Source organism: Vanacampus margaritifer, chromosome 12 (assembly GCF_051991255.1).
Source record: "Vanacampus margaritifer isolate UIUO_Vmar chromosome 12, RoL_Vmar_1.0, whole genome shotgun sequence".
Classification (NCBI taxonomy): domain Eukaryota; kingdom Metazoa; phylum Chordata; class Actinopteri; order Syngnathiformes; family Syngnathidae; genus Vanacampus; species Vanacampus margaritifer.
The window spans coordinates 202654-219452 of NC_135443.1; the positions used below are offsets into that span (position 1 = coordinate 202654).

General features: G+C 52.9%; 2 protein-coding genes across 11 annotated transcripts in view; one reads left to right on the forward strand and one right to left on the reverse strand.

Moving 5' to 3' along the window:
- On the forward strand, nt 1–11023 carry nfkb2 (nuclear factor of kappa light polypeptide gene enhancer in B-cells 2 (p49/p100)). 8 transcript variants are annotated; one of them, XM_077582312.1, is made up of 22 exons: nt 35–426; nt 861–900; nt 1024–1099; nt 1174–1214; nt 1298–1396; nt 1456–1607; nt 1680–1951; nt 2035–2139; nt 2969–3054; nt 3199–3337; nt 3601–3726; nt 4238–4384; nt 4465–4615; nt 4690–4804; nt 5429–5636; nt 6652–6821; nt 6892–6994; nt 7074–7234; nt 7299–7362; nt 7508–7677; nt 7750–7870; nt 10752–11023. In XM_077582312.1, the coding sequence occupies exons 1-22, from the start codon at nt 350–352 to the stop codon at nt 10820–10822; spliced, it is 2694 nt and encodes an 897-aa protein (XP_077438438.1). In that variant the 5' UTR covers nt 35–349; the 3' UTR covers nt 10823–11023. The 8 variants fall into 8 exon arrangements, with proteins under 8 accessions (XP_077438436.1, XP_077438430.1, XP_077438438.1 ...); XM_077582305.1 differs by lacking the exon at nt 10752–11023 and adding an exon at nt 8890–10252; XM_077582310.1 differs by lacking the exon at nt 10752–11023 and adding an exon at nt 8890–10252 and having other exon boundaries at nt 1–426; nt 1456–1951; nt 4465–4534.
- psda (pleckstrin and Sec7 domain containing a) overlaps nt 10882–16799 on the reverse strand; it is a 19123-nt gene continuing 13205 nt past the window's right edge. For all 3 annotated transcript variants that reach the window (XM_077582303.1, XM_077582301.1, XM_077582302.1), the window contains 7 exons: nt 14664–14707; nt 14340–14530; nt 13592–13662; nt 13150–13307; nt 12524–12668; nt 12049–12192; nt 10882–11580 (listed from right to left, as the gene is read on the reverse strand). In XM_077582303.1, the coding sequence (XP_077438429.1) occupies nt 11230–11580; nt 12049–12192; nt 12524–12668; nt 13150–13307; nt 13592–13662; nt 14340–14530; nt 14664–14707 (1104 nt within the window). In that variant the 3' untranslated portion in view covers nt 10882–11229. The remainder of the gene's footprint in view (nt 11581–12048; nt 12193–12523; nt 12669–13149; nt 13308–13591; nt 13663–14339; nt 14531–14663; nt 14708–16799) is intronic.

A 16799-nucleotide genomic window follows, 5' to 3' on the forward strand; every position in this document is an offset into this window, starting at 1 on the left:
GGCCTTACTTAGCCTTTGCATCGAACAGAGCGTAGAACTCGGCCCGGAATTCCCCGCCATCTGCGGGGAATTCCGCTCAGTGTCAGGCCGACGGTTGCTTTGGCCCCACTGCGCTGGTGAGCACCAGTTGAGCTTCCGCTAAACGTGAATTCCTTTCAAAATAAAAGTTAGCTTGTAAAAAGCGACGAAATCATCCACCGAAATCGTTAACGGAACGTTTTAGGGAAGTTTGTCACTGACAAGTGAGCGACGAAACGCTGTTGCTTTCGTGTACTCAATAGCACCAAGCGAGGTCAGGACAGACGTTTGACTTTAAAGCGTTTGTTTTGAAAGTTCTTACAGGAAGTGCATGTGGTTCGTTTCCTGTTGTGCTTTCGACTTGGCGACACTTGGGCCGATTTGGAGTTTCAACAACAGCAAAGGCAGGTAAAAATCACTCTTTTCATCTCAACATTACTGATTGATTGAACAATAATGAACAATAAGAATAATCCCTTAATTTGTACATATGGGCAAAACTACTCACCAGGTAGTCGTCAATAAGCGATTGATAACATGCTGAGATGAAGTCTGAAGGGGGGGAGACAAGAAAAAGATGGATTGTGTGTGCGTGTGTGTGCGTGCGTGCGCGTCCCATGCATGGGCAAGAGGCGGGCTACACCCTGGACTGGTCGCCAGCTAATGTCAGGTCGCATGTAGACTCATGATGTGAAAAGTGAGGAAAGAAAAAAATGATGACGATGATGATGATGATGATGATGAAGATGGATGGGGCTTTTCCTCTTGTGGCAATGCCAGGAAGTCATGTGAGATTCAAACTTGTTTTAGCTTTCCTTCTCGTTTATCCACACGTTCACCAGAATGACGGAAGCTCAGTTGATCAACGGCTACGACAACGATGTGAGTTTTTGTCTTCTTTTGATTCAGCTCACAACTGGTCAACTTTGCTAACGTCACACGTTAAGTGTATGTGTTGCTTAGCATGTTGCTAACAGTGTGACTGACGTGTGCGTGGCGGTTCAGTTACAGTTTAACTTGACACCTTACGAATACCTTCCTCCCGTGGACGTCAAGACGGAAGCGTACATACCTGAGACAGGTAATCACATCTCGCCCTGATGATATCATCAACGCGCTCTGCTAACCTCTTGGCGGCGTACGTTTGCGTTTCAGCACACGGCCCTTACATTCAAATCATCGAAGAGCCCAAACAGGTGAGGCGCTAACGAGCTGGCAGTGCGACGACGGCGAAACAGGAAGCGTTTGTTCATCATCGTCATCATCGTTTTTTTGCCAGCGTGGCTTTCGCTTTCGCTATGAGTGCGAGGGTCCATCACACGGGGGCCTGCCGGGAGCCTCCAGCGAGAAGAACAGAAGGACGTACCCCACCGTCAAGGTGAGGAGACTCAGGAGACGCCGCTTGTGCGAGTGCTTGACCGACTTGCCGTGTGTCAGATCAACAACTACGTGGGCCACGCACGCGTTGAGGTCCAGTTGGTGACCCACAGCGACCCGCCGCGCGTGCACGCTCACAGCCTGGTGGGACGCCACTGCAACGAGAACGGCACGTGCACCCTGGACGTGGGACCCAACGACCTGAGCGCCTCGTCAGTGTCCCTCTTTTCACCTTTTGGCCATTTTTGCCCGTGCGCTCTTCACACCAAGATGGCCGCTTGCAGTTTCAGCAACCTGGGGATCCTCCACGTGACCAAGAAAGGCGTGGCCGAGGTCCTGACGCGCCGTCTGCGAGACGAGTGGCGTCGGCGTCGGGGAGGCTCGGCCCAGCTGACGGCGGCCGAGGAGAGCGCCCTGAGCAAGGAGGCCAAGGAGCTGTCCAAGATGGTGGACCTCAACATCGTCAGGCTCAAGTTCACCGCCTTCCTGGCCGACAGCAACGGCGGATTCACGCGAGCGCTCAGGGCCGTCGTGTCCAACCCCATCTACGACAGCAGTCGGTCACGCACGCACGCACGCAGACGCCCCGCCCTCTCCGGGGGTCTCGGCCCTTCACCCGTCTCTCTTTCTTCCCGCCAGAATCTCCCAACGCGTCCAACCTGAAGATCTCCCGCATAGACAAGACGTGCGGCTCCGTGCTGGGAGGAGACGAGATCTTCCTGCTGTGTGACAAAGTCCAGAAAGGTATCGAGTCGGGACCTTCCGTGGCACATCAGTAGTCACTCATAGCGATAACGAGGGCCGATACCATTCGTATTTTCCACAGTCAAAGGCCTTTGTTTCCTTCGGACGCATGTTTCAAAACACTGCAGTGCACTGTAAAAAAAAAGAAAAGAAAAACTCAGAAATTCAAAGTACATTTTCCAAGGAGAGTTTTGGGTACATTTTAACAGTTGACTGTATTTAAAAGCAAAAGTTACTCAAGCATTGAGGAACAAACTGGTGAGCTTCAATTTTGACAGCCACTCTCGCACCCGAGCCGTGCCACTTTTGCTGCATTGCTGGCGTGTCCAAAATGAGACCAAAAACGGCTCTTTTGGAAGTAGGAGGATTCCACCTGACGCGTGGCGGGGCGGGGCGGGGCTCAGGTGGTAGAGTGAAGGTCGTGGCTTCGTTCCTCAACCCTTGACTTTTTGTTTTTAATAAACTGGTCACTTGTACTCCAAACGATTCTTGTAAAATTGACTTTCTGCAGAATTTCTGTATTTTAAGCATTTTTTTTTTTAGTGTGTCGTCTCAGCAACTGCCGCTAAGGCGGACTTAACCCCCCCCCCCCCGTTGCAGTCGTCATCGGCGACCAAACCTGAAAATTGAAGCAAAACTCCAAATTGGTCATCAGACCTTGTGTCTTTGACGACGGCGGCCGGGACGATCTGCTTCTCGCCGTGTTGACTGCCGTTCAATAAGATGATATCAAATGTTGCATCCCGATAAGAGGGCGGGGTTTATCGCCGGGCGAGCGAGGTCGCACGCTTCCGAGTGACTGCAAACGTCCGGTGATTGTTTGCCGCAGACGACATCGAGATCCGCTTCTACGAGGACGAGGACGGCGGCTGGGAGGCGTTTGGCGACTTTGCTCCGACGGACGTCCACAAGCAGGTCAGTCGAGCCGCCGCTTTTGCGAGCGCTCACCTGACCTCGGGCTCACCTGACCTCGGGCTCACCTGACCTCGGGCTCACCTGACCTCGGGCTCACCTGACCTCGGGCTCACCTGACCTCGGGCTCCTCCCTCCCACCCTCAGTACGCCATCGTGTTCAAGACGCCGCCGTACCACACGGCCGAGCTGGAGCGGCCCGTCACCGTCTTCTTGCAACTCAAGAGGAAAAAGGCGGGAGATTGCAGCGACCCCAAACACTTCACGTACATACCGCACGTTCAAGGTCAGATTGGTTTTTTTCCGCTTCCTTGTCCCAGCTGCTGTTCGGGTTTGCCTAAGCAGAAGTGCGCGGCAGAGCAAAAGTGGAGGCTTCGGCCCGGTGCTGGCGTACGGATTTGGAAAGATTCTTGTTTTTCTGACAGAGCCCAAAAAACCCAAAACCCAAATGAGGCGTTCAACAACAGCGTTGCTTCCATTTGTTTGGAATTTTTGGCTTTTTGGTCTTGAAATGTTTGAAAATCAAACTTTCCATCTTGTCTGATTCAGACAAAGAGGAGGTGCTGAAGAAGAAACAAAAGCCCCTCCCCCACTATGAGCCCTGGCGAGGAGGCGGCGAACGAGGAGGAGGAGGAGGAGCCGGCGGCTTTGGAGGGGGAGGAGCCGCAGGTGAAGGTGAGCCCAATGCTGACGAGCGATGCACCGAAAATGTTGGGCTGAAATTAAATGCCAAATGCAAGCCAAAGCCAAAGCCAAAGCCAAAACCAAAACCAAAACCAAAACCAAACGGCTGCGAGCAAGCGTCCGTTTGTCTTAAACACGCAAGGCGGGCTGGGGTGAGGGTCCGCCTCGCCGCTCGCTGGCGTTTGTGAGGGTCCGCCTCGCCGCTCGCTGGCGTTTGTGAGGGTCCGCCTCGCCGCTCGCTGGCGTTTGTGAGGGTCCGCCTCGCCGCTCGCTGGCGTTTGTGAGGGTCCGCCTCGCCGCTTCATTGCGCACGCCGGAGAAGGAAAGGGGCGTGGCTTGGTAAACGACAGCATTGTCAGGCATTTCAATTAGAATAAATCCAATGATCATTTAAAAATTGGCATCTTTTTTTTCATTTTGGGTTTTGGCCAAAAATGTTCATTTCGACAACCGATACTAAGAGCAAACACTAAAACCATCGTTGGCCGTTTGTCTCCTTGAGGTTTCCACTTCAGCCACCAGCACATGAACGGTGCGGCGGGGGGAGCAGGAGGGGGCGGCGTTTTCTATTCAGGAAGCGTGGTCGGCTTTGGAGGAGGCACACACATGGCAGGCTCCGCCCCCCAGCACAGGCAACTGTCAGCAGTCGGTACGACGCGACGCCACGTAAGACTTCCTCGCTTAGACACGATCACGTCACTGACGTGCGTGGTCGCGTGTCACCCGCAGCCGCCGCCGCCGCCGCCTTCCAGGCTGGAGCGTCCGGCGCCGCTCGCCAGGCACGCGGCGCCCTCCTGAGGTACTGCGCGAGCGGCGACGCTCGGATCCTCCTGGCGCTGCATGGACGCTTATGCGCCACGCGGGACGCCAGCGGGGACACGTGAGTCAGCCGAGGCCAACCGCCACCGTGCGCGCCGCTTCCCATCTGATGTCCCGCCTCTTTTCCTTCCGCAGTCCCCTGCACCTGTCCATCATCCATCAGCAGACGGCCGTCGCCTGCCAGCTGATTGGCACGTTGCTTAGCAACGGGCAAGGACACATACTCAACGTCGCCAACCACCTGCAGCAGGTGGGGCATGCGACTTGCTGGTGTTCCACAGGGTTCACTTGGAAGGCCCCTCCTTTTTTCGTGACGTCTTCCAGTAGTCCGAAAAATCTCTTTCATGATTTCTATTTTTGCCCCCCGTGGCTTAAGAAAAGACGACGTTGCCTTCAGTCCTGCTCGTCCTCCTTAAAGGGACACGCCACTCGCTGAGCAATTTTCAGCAGTCGAAAGTTCATATTTTGTCCAGAAAGATTTTGATAACGTCATTATTGTACAATTAATGCCTTTCAAAATAATTGTTGCTGTGCTGACGATGACGTCACCCGTGTTGAGGATGTAGTTAACGACCAATCATGACTCACCTGTTTTCTGGGTTTGGTCAGCAAAATGAGCCATGATTGGTTGTTACCTGCTTCCGCAGCACGCACAGGCGACGCCGTCTTCAGTCCACAGCAACAATTATTTTGAAAGGAAGAGAATTGTACATGAAAAATAATGGCGTTATCACAATCATTGTGGGAAAAATATGATGAAAATGGAGTCAACTTTTGGAAATGAAGGCTTGGATGCCGCTCAGCGTCTTCAATTCAATCATGTGGCAGGCGTGGCCAGTATGTAACACGCGGGTTTGATTTGACCATCAATCAGACGGCGCTTCACCTGGCGGTGTTGACGCGTCAACCGTGTGCGGTGGAGGCGCTGATGAGGGCGGGGGCGGACCCTGGCCTGCGAGACAAAGATGGCCGCTGCCCGCTGCACCTGGCGGCGCTGGGCGGTGACGTCGCCACGCTACGAGCCGCCTTGGCTGACCTGGGGGAAGGACACGCCCACCTCCTGAACACGGCCGATTATCACGGTGAGGAGGCGGAGCCAGGTTTTTCCCGTGTTGGAAATTTGGGGGGGATCATAGTCGGCCACCCCGAGTCATGATGGTGCCGCCGTCGCCTCAATTTGAGCCAGAAAAAGAGGCGTGGCTGCCGCTGGCCACGCCGCGTCTGAGACACGTCGCAACATCCCGCCATGTCCATACGTGTTGTGCACGCGTCATCACATGCCATTCACAACCACTGATCTGACATTGGACAGCCAATGGGGTGCCACGGAGGAGGCGGGACTTCCTGGTTTTCACACATCAGCTTTGTTTCCGTTTCCTGTTTGCGATGCGTGGGCCGCGTTTCAGTTCTTGCGCTTCCGCCTTTGTGCCCCTCAATTGCGTGTTGCCGTCAACCGGGTGCGAGTGTGAAGTGTGTCTGTCCCAGTTGTCCCAAGCATTTCGGAGAGTTGCGGTTGGGGGTGCGAGTGTTGGAACGCGGCCATCAGTGGCCGGAAACGACGCAGATGTGTGAAACCCGGAACCCGGAAGTCGGTGGCATCTTCCCCGTACACGTCCAAGCAAGCTGTTGAAGCCACAGGGCGGCCATCTTGCTACTCCCATCTCGCGCGCAGACTACTGTAAAAAGTTGCTATATTTACAGGTTAGACAAATACAGCTTGTAGGCAATTAGCATATATTATAGTTCCTTCGACCCGAATATTAGGTTTGGCACATTTTGGGGTGGATATTTTTCCTCTCTCATTTTTCATTTTTGGGATTGTCTGACGTTTACAACAAAAAGCAAAAATTGAAACCACTTCAAAGTGTGATCAAGACGAAATAAGCCAATCCGGTGAAAGCTCTCTTCCGCTTCATCAGAACATTTTCACAAATGGCTCGTTATCGGCTTTTCCACTTCACATTTGCACAAAAGGAAAAATCAGCCGCCGTCTTTGCGTTTTTCATTTTGCTTTGTGGAAGGAAAACGCAAGCAAACGCATTCGTCGGGTGCGTCTCGGCTGAGTTCCCGTTTAACCTTTCGATGTCCGCCCGGCAGGTTTAAGCCCCCTTCACCTGGCGGTCCGTCGCGACGGCCATCGTTGCCTCCGCCTGCTGGTGGAAGGCGGCGCCAAAGTCAACGCGCCCGAGCTGAAGGGCGGACACACGGCGCTGCACATGGCCGTCAATCAAAAGCTCCTCAAGGTCGCCTGCACGCTGGTCACGCAGGTAACGTGCGCGCGCGCTCGCCCTTCCGTCAAGACGACCGCGACGACGGTCAAGTGTTTTCCTTTTGCAGCTGAAGGCGGACGTGAACACTCGCACTTTTGGAGGAAACACGCCTCTTCATCTGGCCGCTGCTGCACACGCGCACGCGCTGTGTTCCGTGCTGCTCGCCGCCGGTATGTGCACGCGCACGCACACACACGCACGCACGCACGCACGGAGGCGCTCTCTTACACCGATTGGTTTTGTGTTGAGGTGCGGACAAAGACATGGAGAACGACGAGCCGCTCGTCTTGAGCTCCGACGACGAGCGTGAAGAAGAGGAGGCGGGGACTGAAGCGTCCTCGCAGCCAATCAGCTGCCGGAAGAGACGAGTGTGCGGTCACACGCCGCTGGACTTGGCCAAATGTCACAAGGTAGTCAAAGTTTCTTGTGCTCCGCTTCAAAATCAAAGCGCGGCCGTGTCGTGTCACGTGACAGGTCAGGAAGTTGCTGACGTCGGTGGCCGCTCCTCGCCTCGCCAACAACATCAAAGACAAAGCAGGTTGGTCGCCGCTTGGCTGTCCTGATGTCGTTCACGTGTCACGCGTGGCCCTGCCGTGACATGAACAGCGACTGTCGTCTCGCTGACATGTTTATTGCGTGCGTGCGAGCGCGAGCTTCCTTTCAAAGTGTTTTTGCGGCGGCAGATGGCGAGCGCTGGCACGTGGACGCGTGTACGCTGCGCGAGCTGGTGGAGGCGCTGAGCCAGGCCGGCGTTCCGTGGAGCAAACTGGCCGACAAACTGGGCATGATGACGCTGGCTCACCTCTACCGGGATAGCCCCGCCCCCTTCCACAGCCTCCTGCAACACTACCAGGTCAGGACGGCAGCACGCCAGCTGCAAACGTCGCCGTGCTCTTCATCGCCATCATTTTTGTCGCCGTGGCAGCTGGGCGGCGGTCCGCTGGAAGACGTGCTGGAGGCCTTGGAGTCGCTGGGCGTGCACGACGGCGTCCGCCTGCTGCGCCGCCAACAACCGCCTGACGCGCCGCAAGACAAACTCAGACAAGGTGCTGACACACGCAAGCGACGCTACACAACAGGCGAAGGGACACGTTAGCCGGGCGGCTAGGCTAGGCTAGGCTAGCTAAGATGGCTCCCATCCTGCAAACAAGAGCTGCGGGCCGCTTGGCAATTCCGGTCAATTTCCAAAAAGATCCAAGCTCGCAGTCAAAGCTTTCACGTGTGCAAGCGGCTCAACAAACGGCTTTTGCTACTCCAACGCTCACCAAGCGATCGAAAAAGGGCAAAACTTGTCGGAGGCCTACGGAAGACGATTCGGGCCAGTGAAGAGAGAAAAATACACTTTGGCAGGATTGTGATGACTTAAAAGTGAGAATTGTTGTTCACGAGTGAGGGCAGGTTGGAGCGGGAGACGACGGAAGGCGGATCGCTGCAGCGGCGCCAGTGATGCCGACTGTGTATCGGTCCGTTGTGGCGAAGAAGGAGCTGAGCCGAAAGGCAAAGCTCTCGATTTACAGGTCCAAATTGTGGTCGGCCGCCGGGCTAATGAAGGAAAGTCGCTGTCGGGTGTGTTGACAGCTTCCCAACATTTTTCCTTCCTCTCAAGTTCAAAGCACAAACATCATCCGAGACGCCGCGTTTTTAATCCGCTGGGCAGCAACTCATACTTGGTCTGCGCCCGGATCCCGACTGGGACAAAATTCTGTCCTGGCATTTTGTGTCCACGATGTGTCCACAAGTCTCATGCAGTCTGCTCTCACGCATTTGCCATTATTATGAGGAGGTCAAGGTTGAGGTTTATTTATAGAGCACATTCAAAATACAGCAAGCACTGGCCAAAGTGCTGCACATATTACAATGAAGACAACAAAGAACTTCAAACAGTAAAAATGCTAAATGTCCACCTTAACCCCTGGGCGTTATTTTATTTTGAAATGGCTTGGTCAGAACCAACAAAGAGGCCAAAAATGGTCAAATAACGCCCAGGGGTCAAGTGCTGCTCTTCACTTTGTCCATCACAAAATGTGCAATCCAGATACTTGACACTCTAAATTGCCATCACAAGGTGATATCCAGATGCAGCCGTGGTCAGCAGAAAAAGGAACAATCGACTTACCGTACAACAGGAGACTTTGCAGCCAAACTTTAGTGCAGCAGGCAGACAGAAGGACGGACGAGAGCGGACGAGAGCGGACGAGAGCGGACGACAGCGGACGCCGCACGCGCCAGTCCTCCAACGTGGCCGTCGATGTCAAGCCGTCAACCTGACAGGGACACATGATTTAATCATCACAAATCGACACTCACTTCATACAACAAACTCGCCATAACAGGAACGCTAACGGTAGCGGACATGTCAAGATTCATCGACAACCAATGGACTATTTTCATAGTCGTGAGCACATCCCTCCCCCTCGTGTGATTATTGCGCAATCGTTAAGTTGTTGGGGGTTTATTCATCACTAAACAATTTAAAACAAAACCAATAATTGGTTAATTAACAGCGATGGGAAAATGCTTCTGGCATACACTTTACCACAAAATTAAAACAAATTCTAATGAAATGATGAATAATCCATCCGTTATCCGACGAAAGTCACGGGCATGCTGGAGCTTGTTCCGGCTGTCTTCGGCCAGCAGGTGGGCTTACACCTGGCTTCCATTGTCAAAATGTTCAACAGTGACAGCAGCCAAATTTGCGCAACAGATGACAAACGGATGCTCTGACATTTAAATGTGATCCGAGAACGAGAGAAGAAAAAAGAGCAAAGACGAGCGCTTTCAAAAGGATTGACTGAATTGTCCCATTTCTGACAATCGCCATCCTTTCCGATCTCGTTCCCGTCTTGATCGATACCTGTCGAAACCTTTGCCGAGTAGCCGTTCCACGTTTCAGCCGTTTGGACCCTTCGTCACTCACGCTTTAGTCTTTAAATGCATAATAGTTGACGTTTTCCTGTTTTCCTGTTTTCGACCCTCCAGAGGAGAATCTCGCTTCAGATCAGGGATGGATGCAAGTGGATACTTCACTGAATGCTTGCTCGCGTATTTTCTCCGTTAACAAACTCACGCGAGAACACAAAACATCACAAGCCACTTGACAGCTCAACAAATGACTGCTTGTATTTCAAACAACTTGTCGTCCCGACGTGCTAACGTTACGCTACTTACGGCGTTAGGTTAGCTCGGTGTCCCGGTCGCCTCCTCGCGTCGACGGCAGCGAACAGGAACAATTCGGTCGCCTCAAGCTGCGCTTGGTCTCCACTTGATCCTTTCTTCGCTCATTTCATCGTGCCTGGCTAATTAGCGACGCGACCTGCCCTCGTGTCTCCCGCCACATCTCCTTGACCGGAAGTTCCAAGCCGGCTTGTACTTTTCAAAATAAGAGTCAGCGTCTCCAACAGAGAAATACATGCATAAATATAAACGGTGCGGTTTGAAGGTATAGGAATGTTAACTTACATTAGCTAGCTACATTAGCTCATTCTTACTGTGAGTCTAATTTGGTTGGTTGTTTACACGATCGTGTCAGGCAAAACAAACTCATTCGTTTAGGTACCGTTTTCGCTGTCAGATGTAATGTTATTAAGTTTTTATCCTCTGCGAAGAGTGCCTAAGATTCTTGCCCCTCGCTGAGTGCCATGGTGACTTGGTTGGTGTGTGTGTGTGTGTGTGTGTGTGTGTGTGTGTGTATAAGAATGTGTAGTACGGCTCCTCAGGGACAAGGCAGGCAGCATAATAAATTGAATGGACACAAAATGATGATGCACAAACGCTTTTGGAGAGAAAAACATTTGCGATAGTTACAGGCGTGGTTGTTGAACTCATCTCTCGGGGCACCACCCCATGATGATGATGATGATGATGATGATGATGATGATGATGATGATTGTGATTAAGCGTGTTTGTTGCTTTTGGTCCAATCAGAATCGACGGTGGACAGCGGCTTCAGCAGTCAGCCAATAGAAGATGAGCAGCCGGCAGCGGCCAATCACTGACAAGCAGGAAAGGCGCCAACGTCACATAGCTGTGATGTCACTCACCAATTGGACAAGAGTTGCACTTGCCAAACAAAAACATTTTTTATTTTTCTCCAGTCGTCCGTTAAGATGACAAACGTCAACGAGAAACATTTTGTTGTTGAAATAAGTTTTGCTGATGTCTGTATGAAGTTGATCAATAAATATATCCGACAGCCGCGTACGTGTCGTGTGTGTGTGTTTGTCTCCATTATTATTTTGGTCCTGGTGACGGGGAGGTGTGGTTGCCATGGAGATCTGCTCCCCGTCTGTTGCCGTGGCAACAGCGTCTGCTGAAGCGAAAGAAGGACAAAAATAAAGGGCCCCTAAAGTGCTGACGTCAAAGTCTTGTGACTAAACATGTCCTCCTTTTCCCCACATGCTCCTCACGGTACCACTTCCTGTCTGGATGCTAGCTTGCCGCGTTGGCCGTGAGTGTGCGGCGGCGGCGGCGGCTGCGGCGGCGGCGTGCCCTCCTCCTCCTTCTCGCTTTCCTCTCCTTGCTGGGCGGTGGCGTCGCAGAGCAAATGCGAGGATGCCACCTTGAAACTTTTGGCGCTGCGCGTCTTCCCCTTGCCGTGCGCTTCCTGTGGCGGCGAGGGGCTGGAGCGCGCCCTCTGCGGGCCGCCGCCGCCGCCGCCGTCCTCCAAGAGTCGCGCCTCGAAGGCCGCCAAGTCCTCCTCGCCGGCGGACATCTTGGCTCGTAGCAGCATGGCGTATGTACCGTAACGTGTTTTCTGGACGGGAAAAGATGCGACATGTGACCAGGGTTCGTAAAGTTTCTTACCTAGCGTCGCATTTGGGCTGAGTTCAATGAAAAAAAGGCCATCGAACCATTGGAGCCAAAAGTCAAGCAGGCCAAATTGTCGCGACATCATCTGAAGGTGCTTTTCTATTGGCTGCTGCCCGATGACATCACTTCTGTGCGACACACTTTGAAATGTACATAAATACCAAAGACTAAAACGAAGGACATTTTCGTTACAATTAGTTTTAGTTAGTTTTGTAAACATAAAGTGTAGTTTCAATTAGTTTTCGTTTTTTTTTTTTTTTTTTTAAAGCATTCGATTTTGCTATCAAAATTGCTTTTGGGAATTTGAGTTTCATTTTTTTTGTTAGTCTTACTGAACCTTGCACGTGATGCCACATGGCTTTCACAAATTCCGAAATAAAAATGTGATGAAACCGCGAGGCCCCGCCCCTACCTCAAACTCCAAATACTCTCGTCGCGCTTTCTGCTCGTCCAACTCGCGACCTTTGACCTTGCGCTCCGGCGCAGCACCAACGAGCTCGTCCAGCTCAGAGGACGCCGCCCGGAAGCGAGCCTCGTGAGACGACGCTTGCTCTTCCTGCCACGCAAAACAAAAAAAACGCGTCAACCGCGCCGCCAACTGTCTTCGGCAAAAAATGGCGTGTGCGCCGGGCTGGACTGGCCATCTGGCGTACAGGGCAGATGCCCGATGGGCTGGCCTCTTTTGGGGCCGAAGCAGTGCTTTTTAATGATTATTTTCCTACGTTTTACCCCAAGAGACGAGCCCACAATTTAGAAGGACTAGTCCGGTAATCCAGTTTGAATGTAGATCGCAAACTGAAACATCATCAATAAACATGGGGCCAAACCATCCGGTGGGCCAAATTCAAAACGCCAGTCCAGACCTGGTGTGTGTGTGTGTGTGTGACCTGCGACAGTTTGGTGGTGGAGCCGGGCAGCAGCGGGCGAGTGAAGCGCTTCTGCGATCCGATGGCGGCCGGGAAGGGCGGAGCCGAGAACATGGCCGCCACCACGTTGATGCGAGTGATCCACGAGCGCATGTCCTCGCACGACCTGGCGGGAAAGAGACGCACGTCTTAGCGGGCTGACGCAAACGTGCGGCAGCGAGGTGAGGGTGCCACTATTTGCCAGTGGCTCGCTGTGTGTGCGTGTGTGTGTGTGTGCGTGTGTGTGTGCGTGTGTGTCAACGGTTTTGTGTTTATGCCAAATTGGAATTGCAGCTGACAAGCGTGACAGCGTCGCAGATGATCAAAATGCTCATCATCATTAAGTTCATTCAAGCAAAATAGTCAAAATCCTACTTGGAGTTATTTAGTAATGATTGCACGTTTTGACTGTGAATGACACGTGGGGTCCCTCAGGGCTCAACCCTTGCACCCCTTTGGTTCCGTCCGAGATCAATCGCTTGACAATCTCGGCTGAACAGACACGCAGCGCCATTTCTCAATGTTGGCGTAGTGTTGATGTTTCGAAAGTCTTTCCCACGCTATCGAACCCGTCTCCAAACTTGAGTGTCAACGACGCTTGCCCTTACGGCGCCTGCATGAGGAAGACCCTCCAGTCGGCGGTGCGCAGGTAGAAGACGTTGGGCCGCTTGGCGTAGTCGGCGGCTCTCATGGCCAGCGCGTGATGCAGCGACACGCCGTTCTTCACGTCGTCCTCCGTCAGCCGGTGCTCGGCGCCGTACTCGTCCTGCCGATCACAATCGCACGTCAGACCGCGGCAACAAGTCAAGCTCGTTCGTCTGCCCTGGCCGACACCCTCGAGTGGATCGCTGTTTTTAGTGATGGATTAACAACCATTTCGAGAAGACAATCAATTCGTTAATTGAGCCCTAATCAATTATCAATTTGCAACGATGTTAGCAATCAACGAATCATTTCGAGGTGTAAAAACATTACCAAAGGAATCAACAACAATTGTATTCATTGTTTCTATTTAGGTGTAAGCATGACCCCCCCCCCCCCCCCCCGTACCTTCTGCAGGTAGAGCACTCGACCCTTCAAGGTGGCGTAGAAGGACTTCCAGCCTCGCTTGCCTCGCGCCGCTGCCAAAAAGAAAAAGCAAAAGCGTGTCATCGCACCTTCCACACTTGCTCCGTCCATTTTCTTCAATCTTCCATCCTTGTTGGATGCCGATTGTCCTTCCAACTCAGCCCCCCCCCCCAAAAAAAAGGGTTTTATTTGAATGTTCCAATTTAGAAACAAAACAAACTCATGTAAACCGAAATACAGCATCACACAAAAGTCAGCACACCCCCCACATCACCATCCCAAGCAAATAAGTTGATCAAGTAGGTCTCATCAGACCACAGGACAGACTTCCAGTAATCCGTGTCCTCGTCGTCTTGTCTTGTCTTCACAAAGTGTTTGCCGGATTTCTCGTGCATCATCTTGAGAAAAGCTTTCCTTCTGGGACGGCAGTCGGTCAGACGACCGCGTGGCGGAACACCTGGCGGAACACCTGGCGGAACACCTGGCGGAACACGTGGCGGAACACGTGGCGGAACACCTGGCGGAACACCTGGCGGAACACCTGGCGGAACACGTGGCGGAACACGTGGCGGAACACGTGGCGGAACACGTGGCGGAACACCTGGCGGAACACCTGGCGGAACACCTGGCGGAACACGTGGCGGAACACTGCCCCGCCCCAAGCACAAGCAAGCTACAATTTCACCCGAATCCAGATTAGGGAGTAACGAAGGAAGTGACCCCATCGTACTTTTCTTGCCGTCGGCGTCGGCGTGGACTTTGCGCACCAGGAAGCCGCTTTTGTACAGCTCGCCGTCAGCCCGCTGGGCCGCGGCCGCCAGGTGGTTGCGGGCGACCCCCGCTCGCTTCATGGTGTGGGAGGCCGAGTCTGTTCGGCCGTCGGCCAAGTCCGACGTGGACGTCCGCAACTCCTCCTCGTCGCTGGAGACGCACACAAAAAAAAACAACATGGAGGAAAATGCGTCACCTCTCCCGCTCTTGCGTGTGTGCGTGTGCGTCCATTGACTGCAGTCACTGTTGCCACGGCAACCGGAGATCGCGTTAAGAAACTCACATGGTCCACTGGAGTTTGTCGTTCTTGATGGATGCGTACAACGACTGCAAAAAAATGCATAGCACACGCGTTAGCTTAGCATTAGCCAGCAAAAGCAAGCACATCCCTTGGAAGAGCTTTCCAGACATTTCCGTTGTTTCGAAGCCGCCAAAGGAATGTAAACATGCAAATTGATGAAGTCCACATTGTCGCGCTTGCATAGGAACCCTGCTGGACGCCGCTTAGCTTAGCATTAGCCCCCAAACAGCAAACCACGATGCAATCAGACGCGTTAGCTAGCGGTAAACACGTCTGCCTCGCACTTGACAAATTCCCGTTTGAATCTGCAACTTCCTGTGTGTCGTTAGCAGGGGTGGGCGTGTCAATCCATTTTGAGCGTCCGTCCCCAACCGTCGAAAATGGGACATCCGTCATTGACCGACTGCCAAATGTATTGACGATTGCTTGCTTAGTCCGTTTTCAAAGTTTCCTGTCAATGGTCAACAAAATGGCCGTCCGTCCTTGACGGATTGACGGAAAGCCCACCTCTGCTCATTAGCATGTTAACCTTTTCCTCCCGCATTCCGAATACACGTTAGCATGTTAGCTTCATTCAAGACGCTTTGGCGGGGGCGTGTCTGTATGTGGCGTGCGATTGGCCGACGTCCTCCTGTTCTACCTTGTCCTTCTTCTTCCTGTCGCTCTTGTGCTCCTTCTTCTTCTTCTTCTTCTTATGATTGGCGTTCCTGGGCGCCTCGTCCCGCGTCTGTCCCAGCAGATCGGGGAAGGCGAGCGGCTTGAGCGAGCGAGACCGCGGCGTGCGGGAGCGCCGGAACGATTCGGGGTCTCTGGAATCGCGGGCGCTCCGCACCGAACCCAAGGAGCGCGAACGCAGACGGCTGGACGACTGGATGCTGTTGACGCCGATCATGTCGCTCGGGCTCCCGTGACACGCACACGAGAATCAAATGAGTTCCAAACGCGAGGCTGAAAAAGTTCTACCGAGACCTTTTGAGAACGCGGCGACGAGATGCCGCGTGTGCCGGTTTGTCCACCCGGCCGCCCTCAGCTGGCGGGACGGCCTTCTTGAAGGCAGGAGGCGGATGGCGAGGTGGGCGTGGTCACATGTGGCAGTCTGTCTAATCAAGCAACAGCTTCCTCCTTGACGGGTCGCCCGCCACGCCCCCGCTGCGGAGCATTCAGTGGCCGCCTAAAATGGATCGGGACTCATTGAGGAATTCTTCTTTCCTCACGTCTTCCTCCTGCATGAAAATGCTCTTCCTCCTCCTCCTCCTCTTCCTCTGGCGCTGTGAAGAGAGTGACAAGGAGAGATGCTCGCTCGCTCGCTCTCTCTCTCTCTCGCTCGCTCGCTCGCTCTTCTCACTGCGCATTTTCCCTCAACAGCTGTAGCCAATAACGACGCACGGACGGCAGTGGCAGCCGCCCCCTCAGCTGTCAATCATGCAGGACGTGTTGGGTAAGTGGCTGCAAGTGCCAAGTATTGCGGGGGGGTCGTCGTGACAGGTGTTCCTAATGTTTTGTCTCTTCAGGGCTGAGTGGCTCATAATATTCTGCTGAAATCTAACACTTGTTGTTTATTTGAAATACACGCGTGCTCATGCTAAAGATGATGGCTTTACACACACACACACACCGGGACATGTGTGTGTGTGTGTTGTCTTCTGTAAGAGGTTCGACTTGGCCTCAGCATGACAGAAAGACAGAAAGCAACTTTGAGCTTCTTAATGAGAAAGTTGACTTCAAAAGCAGCGGAATCTTCCGATGTGTCTGCATGTGTGTGTGCTTTTGTCTTTGCTACATTGTGGGGCTCATACACGCGTGCTTTTCCAGGTTTACCTACCATTGTGGGGACCGATGTGAAATTGTGGGGACATTTTGGTGGTTCCCACAAGATCCTGACCAAGACTTGGTTTTAGAGTTTAGGTTGGAATTGGCTTATGGTTGAGGTCAGGGTAAGGAATGGGGGGGCAGGCAATCATTTTGGATGGTTGGGGTTAGGGGGCGGGGCTAGGAAATGCATCATGTCAATGAGGCGTCCCCACGATGATACAAAGACAAGTGTGTGTTATGGAGGACCAAAACTGCCAAAATTCTAAATAAATATATACATAAATAAATACATTTGTATTTCATTTT

Coding starts and splice junctions, on each gene's coding strand:
- nfkb2 (XM_077582304.1), top strand. CDS start 350: ATGTGGTTCGTTTCCTGTTGTGCTTTCGACTTGGCGACACTTGGGCCG. Junction 1,397..1,455: donor GGACGTACCCCACCGTCAAG/GTGAGGAGACTC, acceptor GCCGTGTGTCAG/ATCAACAACTACGTGGGCCA. Junction 6,995..7,073: donor TTCCGTGCTGCTCGCCGCCG/GTATGTGCACGC, acceptor TTTTGTGTTGAG/GTGCGGACAAAGACATGGAG.